This window comes from Equus quagga, chromosome 9, assembly GCF_021613505.1.
Source record: "Equus quagga isolate Etosha38 chromosome 9, UCLA_HA_Equagga_1.0, whole genome shotgun sequence".
In the NCBI taxonomy this organism is placed as follows: Eukaryota; Metazoa; Chordata; class Mammalia; order Perissodactyla; family Equidae; genus Equus; species Equus quagga.
Window position 1 is genome coordinate 19,133,352 of NC_060275.1, and position 11,451 is coordinate 19,144,802.

General features: G+C 45.4%; 1 protein-coding gene across 2 annotated transcripts in view; it reads left to right on the forward strand.

Annotated features, from left to right (window-relative positions):
* Positions 1–6,363: 6,363 nt before the first annotated feature.
* Positions 6,364–11,451, forward strand: part of FECH (ferrochelatase) — a 33,948-nt gene continuing 28,860 nt past the window's right edge. Inside the window, exons 1-2 of one of the 2 annotated variants that reach the window (XM_046671924.1) lie at positions 6,364–6,531; positions 11,180–11,306. In XM_046671924.1, coding sequence (XP_046527880.1) covers positions 6,465–6,531; positions 11,180–11,306 — 194 coding nt within the window. In that variant the 5' untranslated portion in view covers positions 6,364–6,464. The remainder of the gene's footprint in view (positions 6,532–11,179; positions 11,307–11,451) is intronic. The other variant, XM_046671925.1, reaches the window with a different exon arrangement.

The following is an 11,451-nucleotide window of genomic DNA, read 5'->3' on the forward strand; positions in this document are numbered from 1 at the left end:
CTTTTTCATTAATTCAATCCCAAAAGATAGTCATACATCAGGTAGCCATCGGTTATATCTTCCCATGGAAACTTCTGCTGGAGGTTCTGCATTAGTCTGTCCTAGTCACCCTCCCTTCTTGGAACACAGTTGTTATCCCGGGATCTTCTTTCACTGTCATCCTAGGTATTCACTTTGCCTTCTGTATTGGACATCCTATTTCCTGTATTCCATGTTCTCTTCTTTCTTGGTTCACTTCATTTTGGTGACACACATCCTCCACTAGTTTCCTGAGGAAGGGTCCGTGGAAGGTGAATTCACTGAGATCTTCCATATCTAAAAATATTTTTAATCTGTCTTTGCCCTTGAACCATACCGCCATAGAAAAATGTGGGTTAGAAAGCATTTTTCCCTCAGAATTTTGAAATCCTAGCATCTAGTGTTAGCGTTCTAGCTTCCAGCATTGCTATTAAGAATTCCCAAGTATTCTCATACTTGGTCTTTATATATGACCTGTCTATTCTGGAATCTTGTCCCTGGTGTTCTGAAATTTCATGATATTTCTTGGGACTATTCATCCATCCACTGGGCAGTTGATGGGCCCTTTAAATCCAGAAAGTCATGCCCTTCAGTTGTGAAAAAGATTCTTAAATTGTTTTATTAAAAGTCGCCCCCCTGGTGTTTTTGTTTGTTTTCTTTATAAAACTGCTATTATTTAGATATTAGACCTTTTAAATTTTCTTTTATTTATTTATTTTTGCTTGCTAGTTTCTGGAAGTTTTCCTCAACTTTTCCCATCTCTGCTAGCATAGTAAATTTTTTTTTAAATTCTTATTCTGGTCTCAGAAAGTTCCATCTTTATGGTCCCTTATCCAAGTTTTCTTGTTCGTGCATCATCACAGTTTCCTCCATGTTGTTTTCTTCTGTTTGTTTGGGTCTCTGTCCTTCCTGTTGGAGGCTGTCAACAAATAAGAGCCATGAACTGCAAGAGAAGCAACAAGTTTATCTGGGGGTCTCAAGAACTACAATTTAGGGAGCACAGATTTAGGTAGAAACCCAAATGGTGTCCCACTAGGGAGTAAAAGTCAGGGACTTTTAAGGGTCAAGAAACGAGGTTGTATTACAAAGAATTTTAATTGGCAGTGGAGGCAGAGAGCTAGTCTAGGCTAAATATTGATTGACTATTGATTCTACAGAAAGTCCACAATCCTCAATCATTGTGATCAGGATGGTCCGTTCTCCCACTGACTTCTCAAACAAGTTCTTGTGAAACAATTGCCGTTTTGGCCCAGTGCAAAGGTTTGGCCTAGTCCGAAGTTCAAGACAGCAAGGGAATTTCTCTGGAAAGGCAGTTCCGACTCCATTTAAAATGGCTCCACTATAGTCAATTTTGACAAGGCTTTCCTCAGATGTCAAGTGGCGCTTAGTTATCTGCTGGGAATTCTGAATAGGGATTAAAATGCCCTAAGTGTGTGGGTGGGAGATGTGAGCCCCATGTAGGGTCAGCTGCCTGGGCTGTTGAGTGAGGGAGTCCCTGTGTCAGTATCCTTAGGTCTTTCCTTTTGGGCTGATTGAATTCCGGACTCTTTCTGTCTCCTGTGGGGGAAACAGGTGGAGAGGGCTGGGTCTCTGTGCCTTCAATAAGTGTAGTTGCCCAAACTCTGCTCTTTTCGGTGGTGCCCCTGCTCTCAAATGTGCCTGGTATCTTCAGTCCAGAGCCCCCATTCCCTCTCCAGAAACCAAACCTCCAGTTGGCTGCTGGGTGGGTGGGGGCAGTTGCCTGCTGCAGTGGGGGAATCTGGGTAGTCCGACCACTTGAACAGACTTGAACCACTTGAATCCATCTCATTCTAGCATCTCTCTTTTTCATCCCGTTGCCAGAAGTACCTGGTGCTGCCAATCCTGAACTGCCTGGGAATTCGGTTGTGTAAATCTGGATGGTTCTCGTTTTAGGATGGCCAGCTTAGGATTTAGTTTTCTTGGGTCTGCTCAATCATTAAGCATTTATCCACCTGCTTTCCAGTTTCCAAAATTCTGTTGCTGTGGTTCCCTTTTTTCCCCCATCCTGTTAGGTTTGTGCTTGAAAACAAACAAAACACCACTACCAACAAGACCTCTGTTGACATTTTAGTGGGGTTTTGGGGAGAGAGTGAAATTATATGCATATATTCAAGCCCCCATCTTTACCCAGAAGTCTTTACTCTGTACTTGAAGACAAAAGGGAGTGGACATAAGCAAAAGGAAAGAAATGCTCAATTACTAGCTGTTAGGAAGGACAAATTAGCAAGGAGAGTGATGAATTCTCTGTAAATTGTTTTGTAAAAAAATGATGAATGAGGGGCTGGCCCAGTGGTGTAGCAGTTAAGTTCGCCTGCGCCGCTTCAGTGGCCTGGGGTTCGCCAGTTCAGATCCTGGGTGCGGACCTAGCACCGCTTTTCAAGCCATGCTGTGGCAAGCGTCCCACATATAAAATAGAGGAAGGTGGGTACAGATGTTAGCTCAGGGCCAATCTTCCTCAGCAAAAAAAAAAAGGAGGAGGATTGGCAGCAGATGTTGGCGTAGGGCTAAACTTCCTTAAAAAAAAATGATGAATGGATGAATGGTTAGTTTCAACACTTACTTCTATGTAGATGACCAGTAAAACTTCCTGTTGGATAGCCATACCTGTTTGTCCTTCCTGCAACATAAAACATAGGTAAAAACAAACAAAACAGTATGAAAACAACCACAATAAAAAAAGTACCCTTATCTTTGTCTCAAACCAGCTGTCTTGCTGACTAACATGTTTCTTTTTTTTGGCCTTGCCAAGGCTGGAGGCCTTGGAGTTACCTGATTCTGCCCTCCCTCTGTCCTCCAGCGTGCCATTAACAGCCTGTTGGTGTCCTCTCTTTCCTCACTTCCCGTGCTCAATCCTCTCAACACCTCTTCTGTGACTGTGGCCACTGACTCCTATCTGCTCTTCCTGCCTCACCTCTCGTACACACTGGGGCCCACACGTGGCTTACTCAACTATTTTCCTCAGAGCACAGCCCTGAACAGGCCGCTCTTCTCAGTGACTGTCATGACTATCAGTGATCCCTTAGCTTACCAACAAAGGTCCAAGTCCTTAGCACTCTCAGGCTTGGCCCTCAGCCTTCTCTCCCCAGCTTCATCTCCTTCCGTACCCTGTGCGGTGGCCAAGTGGATGCATTAGTCCTGATGCCATGTGCTCTTGTGCCTCCATAGTGCCCACCCACATTCAGTATATTCCAGTCGTGCTCTTCTTGTAAGTTCTAACACCACTTTGATGAAAAAGCATTCCTTCTTCCACTCGGCCTGAAAGCATTACTCATTTTTATCAGGGAAACTTCTGCTCACCTCTTCCCCACTACAAACAAGTATATTTACTGGATAAATATAATAATCCTCCTGTCCCCATCCCTCCCCACCCCCGCCAAATCTTAGCTGAGGGTGAAAAGAATATCTCTAGGCATCAGAATTAGCGGGGAGGGAGGTCAGAGGGTCTCAAAGCCAGATTCACTAGGTTAGGGATGGGGGTTAGAGCAAGAGTTGAACCCAGATAAAGGCTCTGAGGGGCATAAAAAAATGCTATATTGAAATATAACATTCATATGGAAAAGGGCTTACATCATAAGCATGCAACTTCATGAATTTTCACAAAGTGAAAATCTTGTACCCAGCTCCTGGAATGCTCACCCCGAGAGGAAAGTGCAGTGAGGGCCAGACCCCTGCCTGCATGAAGTGGGGCCTCGGAGGGCTGGCCTTCTGTGAAAAGAAATCTAAAAAACTGTCCCTGTAGCCCAGAGAAGGTCAAGGAAGTTTGCCATCTGCCCACGGTAATTAAGTCACCCGGGCTCAGACAAACCCTCTCTCTCATGGGGAGGGTGCCGCTTATCGGCTTGGCCCGGAGACTGTGCCTGTGGTCTTCTGTTTGCTAAGGGAATTGGTATACAATTTTGTTACGGACATGGAAGCTAGAAGAAAATGTATATATATGCATATATATATACACACACACATACATATACATATCTGGTATATATGTATAAATACATATACATATCTTGGTGTGTATATATATATAAATCTCATATACATATATAAATATGTATATATACATATACAACACATACACATATACAAACCTGGGCATATATATATATATATTTATATATATATAAATCTCATAGAGTTTTGCAAGTTTCTTTTAGCCTGTCAAGAGCTTTCCTGCTTTTCTCAGTAAACCCATATTCAGAGTTCACAATTTCTGGGTTAAGGATTTTCTATCAGTTTTGAAAAGAACTGACATAAAGCACATTTTATCTGCTTTCATTTCATAAGAACATAAAAATTTACTCATCAGAAAGCTGTTTTATTTGATGTTTGTAAGAAAGAAGCCACAGATTAGAAATGGGAAGTGTTATGGCACTCTCTGTTGGGGAAACAATAACGAAGCTCTGTTTTCGTTTATAATTTGTGAGTCTTTATATGTGCGTCAGGAGGTTTTATATATGAGGAATCTTGAATGAGTTTTTTAAAAGTAAAAATGAAAGTACAAGACGTGAATAAAATGGGTGAAATGGTGCCAACTCATTTCTAAAAATGCTATTACGTTGATATAGTTAGTAAAGCAGGTTTTGCTGGTTCCTTTATCTTTTCTGGTCAGATACAAATTTAACTCATCCCAACTGTCAATTACGTGACATTTGGGACCTTTGTGCCTCGTCACTAATCATCAGTGTCCTTGGGAGGGGCAGAAGATCCCAGTTATCTCCCCGCCACAGGAAGGGTACAGCCCCCATGATTAGGGGTGACTTATCCAGAGCCTCCAGGGATAGCTGAGAAGAGCCCACGCTGCTCAGACATCTAAAACCCTTGGCCTTTTCTGGTTCTCTGGTCTTGTCCACAGTTTTTCCAGCATGTTTCAAAATGTGGAGCCTTTTTGTGTAGTTTATTTAAAAGAAACGGGTTTAGCTTTTAGGTAGAGAAATGTATTATTTATTAAGATCACCTCTTTAAAGGGCAAATTAAACTAATGTAATTTTCCTTATGAGAGTTGAGAGTTAGCAAAATGTACAGAAAATCAGTTTGATACTTGGAGCAAGTTTCACCGTCCATTTCTCAGGGAATAGTTCCTGCGTGGATTTGAACATCATGTCTGTAATATGGAAGGCAATCCATTTAATTTGACATTTGATATTGGGCTTATAACCATACGAAGGACTAACTTTAATAGTAAGTAAACTCAGTCAAGAGCACTCATTTTAGCTACAGAAAACAAGTATTCAATTCAATCTAGACTCCATCTTCTGGAATGTTCCACACAGCTTGCCCCCTTACTTCCTTCAGGCCTTTGCCCAAATGTCAGTCAGCACTTCTCTGAGTCCCCTATTTCAAATTACATTGGCGTCCCCTCCCCCATCTCCCTTACATCAGTTCATTCTTCTTTCTAAAGCGAATCACCAATCAAAATACTACATATCGTGATTATATTCTGTCTCTCCCCCAACCTCCATGTAACCCCCTTCTGCTTACATGTACATAAGCTCAGTCTGCTCTGTTGACTGTTTTTCCAGTGCACACAGTAGGTGCTCAATACATGCGCAATGAATGAATGATGCCTGAGACCCTTCTGTCCCAAGGGTTGGCCTTATACTCATGCACTGAACTTATGGGCAGGGTGGCGGGGGCAGGAGTGAGGATGTAGGAACGGCCTGAAATGAGGGAAGTTCCGCGTGCGTGGTTGGGGCAGGCGGGTACCCCGTGAAGGTGCACAGACACAGATACTGACAAACCTCACCATACCATCCCTCCAAAAACGCATTTGCCGGACTGGCCTTCGCTTTCCTAAAGTTCTCATGTTGACAGTACAATGCTTGCTTTCTGGTCCCACCTGTCACACTCCGCTACACAGAGATACTCCAGAGAAACTGAGTAATTATGTCATGAGTGTCTAATATAAAATAGTTCCTTTTCCTATTCTGAAAACAAAACATGGTCGGCACATTTGTGCCGTTAACTAGGCAAGCAAATTGGACAACTAAGGCAAAAGCATCCCCATGAGTAATAGTAATGGAAATGTCTGGAAAGTCCTTTGCCGCGTTGTGGCCGCGGTTCCTCCCATGGTCAAGGTGGCACACGCAAGGCGGGCCATCGTCCAGAGCGACCAGGGGTCCGGAGGTCTTCAGACACCCACCCGCGGCGCCGGTGCCGAGAGGCGGCTAGCGCAGCCCCCACCCTTTCTCGCCCTGGGGGCGGCCCCGCATGGGGGTGGGCTCCCCGCGGGAAGCGTGCCTTTGCCTGGCCCCGCCCCGAGGCCCGGCGGCGAATCAGCGGGCGCGCCGCGAGGGCGCAGGGCGCGGCCACGCGAGATAACGCGGCGTGGGTTGGCGGTTAGGTGCTGTGCGGCGCGGCGGTGGCGGGGCCCGCTGCTGAGCGCGCCGCCGCGGGAGGAACCCAGCTCCCGGGCTGCGGCTGCCCGGGGAATGATTTCGGTCGGCACCGACATGGCTGCGGCCCTGCGGTCTGTGGGCGCCCTCCTCCGCAATCGACGTAAGTGGAGGTGTCGCGGCCGCCGCCGAGGCCCGGGTCTCTGCGACGGCGGGGACACTGGGCGGCTCGCGCCGGGCCCCCCTTGGCCTGGGGCCTTTCGGGACTGGCGGTGGGCTGCGCAGGAAGCTGCGCTCGAAGGGGCGAGGGGCGTCACGGAAAACGGACGGGCAAGGGGCCTTCTTCTGGGAGGGGTGAGAGGGGGAACGTGGGTGACCCGAGGGCCCTGGGAGGCCGCCAGGAGGGGTCCCCGAGTCCCTTCCGTCAGCTGGGTGGCTGCGAGCAGTGGCTGAACTCAGAGCCTTGGTTCGCATCTGTACAACCAGAATAATGATAGTCACAGGATTGGCGTGAGGAGTACGGGAGGGAGGGTGTGTTAAGGGCCTGCCACAGAGGGGACCGTCACGAAGACAGCATCACCTCCATCGCCATGTGCATCTGCCCTGGGATTCCCTCCCTGGTGTTGGGAGTTTCACTGTGCCCACTGCTGCTCTGCCTTAGCCCCTGGCATCAGCCAGTGTTCACTTGCTCTTGGCAGCAGAACCCACCCCGGGGCAGCCTGGGCTAGTGTTTTCTAGAGCTGCGTGGAGAACAAATAAGACCCATTGACAACACCACACGTTTCTGATGCAAACCGGGGATGTAAGTTGTGTCCACAGGAGGAGCTGGTGGGAACCTGGGTCAGACACACCTGTTTGGGACACTAGCCTGCAGCCTTCCTAACTGACCCTTTGAGCAAGGTACTCAACCTGCCTTGAGCTTTGGTAAACGTAAAAGGAGAAAGGTAATACCTCATAGGCTTGCCATGAAAATGAACTGGATCCAGGTAAAGCCTGTATCAGTGCCTGGCACGCAGTAGATACGTCAGGACCTCAAAATGTTAAGATATTATGGAAAAGGCTGCCACATACGAAGATGCTTAATTAACGCATTTGAACAGTGACTGGACACAGACCTGACTTATTTTTCTAAGAAGTTCTCTAAGTCATCAGTCTGGCACCTACTGAGAGTGGGTGGAGAGAATCCACTCTGAACCTCCATATCTTATTACAGGTACTTTTGTTAGGAAAATAATAAGTACCCAGTGTACATTGAGGATCAGGTCACTAAGGGCACTAGGAGACCAAAGGCATTGTCTGTCAAAAAGGGAAGCACAGAGCCCGTAATGGGGCTGAAAGAAGGATCAAATTGATCTTTTCTTTCATCGACCCTTCTGTGGCAAAGTCTGACAGGCTCTAGATTTGAGGTCATGGAACAATATGAGAAACTTTAAATGATTGGCTGTCCAGGTTATAAATAACTTAAGTGGAAGGATTCAGAAACCATAACAGAGGTAGATTTGAAATCCAGTTGTATTATGGACTCTGATTTTAAGATGTAGTTATAAGACTGTAATCATGTTTGATATGAAAGGATGAGCATTATTTGGGTTAGAAAAAATTAAGTAGTATTTCTGCAAATGAATTCTGAAAGTAAAAGGAAAGCAAAGTTTTACACTCTACAATTTTAGCATATTACAGAATTAATGAGACGCTTCCTAGAGTGGGCTATATACTATATGTATATATTTTTTTATTAGAAAGTTGCTAGAAAAATGAATTGTTTTTCTTTCCAAATTTTCTACACTGGGCATACATGGTTTTTTGTAATTAGAAAAAAAAATTCTAGAATAATAAGAAAGAGTATCAGTGTTTAAGTAGAAGACAGTAGGACATTTTGGCTCCATACCAGAAAATAACAATTCTTTTTTTAAAGCCTCCTCCCCCAAGTACCTTTTGAAGTAATCTTCATCTTCTATGTGATAGAAAAGGGCTTTATCATAGTTACGTACTTGTGTACCTTGCTTTCTGCCCTCCCCCAAAATAGCCAAAATACTAAATAATTTGGTTTTGGAGAACCAGTTGATAGCTGTGAACTTCGTAAGTCACAGGTGTTCTTTTGAATGATTCACTTATTTGGGTTGTCCAGGATTGGTGAAGTTTCATTTCTTACATCATCTTTTCTTCTGCAGATCCCTCATTTTTGTAGCTTTCATTGTTTGTGGGCTTTTCAAAGGTAGACCGGTTGTTCATGTCAACAGTAGGGTTAGAAATACCCGGTCTTAGTTCATAAGTGGGCAAGTATTCTTACCTCCTGTTTAACCACATGTAGTGCGCCGAGCACTGTTCTTGGGGCTGGATGTAGATTTTTTTCTAATCTTCACAACAGCCCTGCAATGATGGCCTTATCACTCTTTTACAGATGAGAAAATGAGACTAGGAGTGGCTCAGGGAGTTGCCCAGGCTCTGCCACACAGCGTGTTGGTCTTATCTGGGATTTCTGCTTAGATCTCTCTGGCTCCAGAACACATACTCTAAACCACACAATGCTACCTCTGCCTTTGGATTTCTCTTCAGCTGTGAGCTGAGTATATTCAGGAGTTGATCCTTTGTTTGAATGATTACTTTAAATTCCGTCAGCTAGTTGAACACTAATCTTTTGGCAGAAGACACTCATTGTTTCTCTACAACCTTCAGATCACTAGGGGAGAGGTGTGTTTTAGAGAAGTCCTTGAGAGGTGGATGTATTAACCCTAAATCCTGAACGGAAAGGATCCATTATTAGCAGCATCCCCCTCCTCTGAGGATTTGTTCAACCACAGAGAAGAGAATTTTGTGACTGAAGGGCATGGCAATAGTTCGGCAGATCGAAAAGCTCCCAGCTCCCAAATTGTACTAGGAAATACTAATGTACTACTTGGAGACTCTAGTCTCATCCGTATTTTCCCCCACCCCTTTTTTAAGGTTCACAAGAGGAAATCTTATTTTATAACCAGCAGTCAAATTATGGAATGCCAAAGTTCTGTTCTCATACCCCATGGAATCTGATATAATCTCATTCCTATAAGGAATTGCTGGCGGCATTGCGACGTGATTGAGAACCTGGTTAAATCTCATCATGCAGTTCAGAATTGAACTTGTCCAAAATAAGGAGATGTGAGTTGGTTTGAGACTTCATTTGATATGTCAATCTTTGCACTTGCACTTTGAATTGATAAGGATTATTCAGCACAAGGTCATGTAATTGGCTCTGTTGGGAATGTGCACAATCTAGATAGTTGGAAATCTAAGTTGCCTGGAGATACCGTTCTCCTGTATTTCATAGACATGCTTGGTGATAAAAATCAGAGCAGGTGTAGTCGCTATGCTCTAGACACTTAGAAATGAAACTTATAAATGATTAATGCCAGCACTAATCGTGTGGCAGACACTGTGCAGAATGCTTCTCTGGTCTTATCTGCTGTGATCCTCACAAGGATCCTGATAGCAAGGTGTCATCATTTTACAGCTGGGGAAACTAAGGCTCAGAGAGATTATAACCCGGCCCCAGTCACTTTACTAGTAAGTGGCAGAGCTGGATTCAGAGTCAGAGCTTCTGGTCCACAGCCAAGTTCCTCCCGTCAAAGGACCCCTTTGACTCACAAGTAGGAGGAGGGAAGCTGACTGATCTTGAGCTGGTTTTGAGCCTGTTAGTCTGAGAATGAGGAAGGGAGGTCATGTGTACAGTGTTGGGCTACAACTGAGTATGGCCCATGGATTCCTCAATTCAGGTGGGTTCTCCAAGCCCACCACTAACTCTTGTGCAGCCCCGGACAAGAGTTCAAATGGAGACCCATATAGCATACATGGAATAGTAAGCTAGCAAACTGAAATATATTCTCTTATCTTACACTGACAAACAGACCTTCATAATGACCTGGAACGGTGAGCTCTCAAACTCTTCTGAGTGCCTGCAGGAATGTGGAGGCCTTCAGAGAGTTGCCTCTGGGCTGCAGGCTTCCCTGCTTCTCTTCCCACTGCTGGCTCTGTCCCGCATTGTGAAGAGTTGTCCATACACATGTGTGGACACCCCAGTCTGTATGTTCAAGCTCCATTCTTGACCCTGCAGACAGCCACCTCTTGGCTACCCTTCAGGTCAAGAGTTGCTTACACTGATAGCATGATGAGCCTTCAGATGGATGGACCCAGGAAAAAGGCCTCTGCAGTCCCTGGAGGTGGGGATGGGGCTTTGGAGCAAGGAATTCTGGGGTCCTGAGTACTGGCAGCCTGGTCAGGAATGTAGTGTATGGACTCTAGGGTTCCATGAATCCTTAGCTATGCAGGCCACATACTTGTCGGAGTCCAGGGTCAGTCCTGGGGTTCTCAGCACTGGTGCTTTATTGGAGAAGGCTTGTAGGTAGCCAGGGACCTGTGCAACTGGTTGAAAACTGACCCAGTTTCCAAGCGTTAAATCTGGTTCTTAACCTTGTCTGTAGGCTTCTCACCTTTCATATGAGCAGCATGCAGCCTGCATGCTTGCATACAGTTTGCATCAGTAACTTTCGTAACGTGCAGTGATTCTCATGAGGGATCATATCAAAGTTTATGACCAAAGCGGGGAAAGAAGGTGTGTTGTTTCTAAAAAGGCTCTCTGCAGGTCCTGATAAGTCATCCTAGGGGGCGCCACCACATTCCCTTAAGGGCCTTCACCTGCCTGCAGAGAAATGCTGGGAAAATCACCTCTGCTGTAGCATTTCTTTAAATTTTAAATCCAGGAATTGTGCTCTGAGGACCTCTTCAAAAGAAATTACTTTCCAGCTAGATTTCATTCTGCCACTTTAATTTTGTCACAGTAGTGCATGGCAGCTCAAGGGCCCGTCAGCCGTGGAGGTGCCAGTTGAATGCAGCCACAGCGGCAGGAGCGTCAGAAACAGCCCAACGTGCCAGAAGCCCCAAACCGCAAGTTCAACCTGGGGAGAGGTATGAGTCCAATTTTAGCTGCTGATAAGGATTTTCTCTTTTTTGATGCAAATACCAGTGGGTGCATGTGACTTAGGAGGAGCGTCGCTGGGAAGCCCAGTATGGAAGGGGTGTTGTTATTTTCATGTGACTTAGGAGGAGCGTC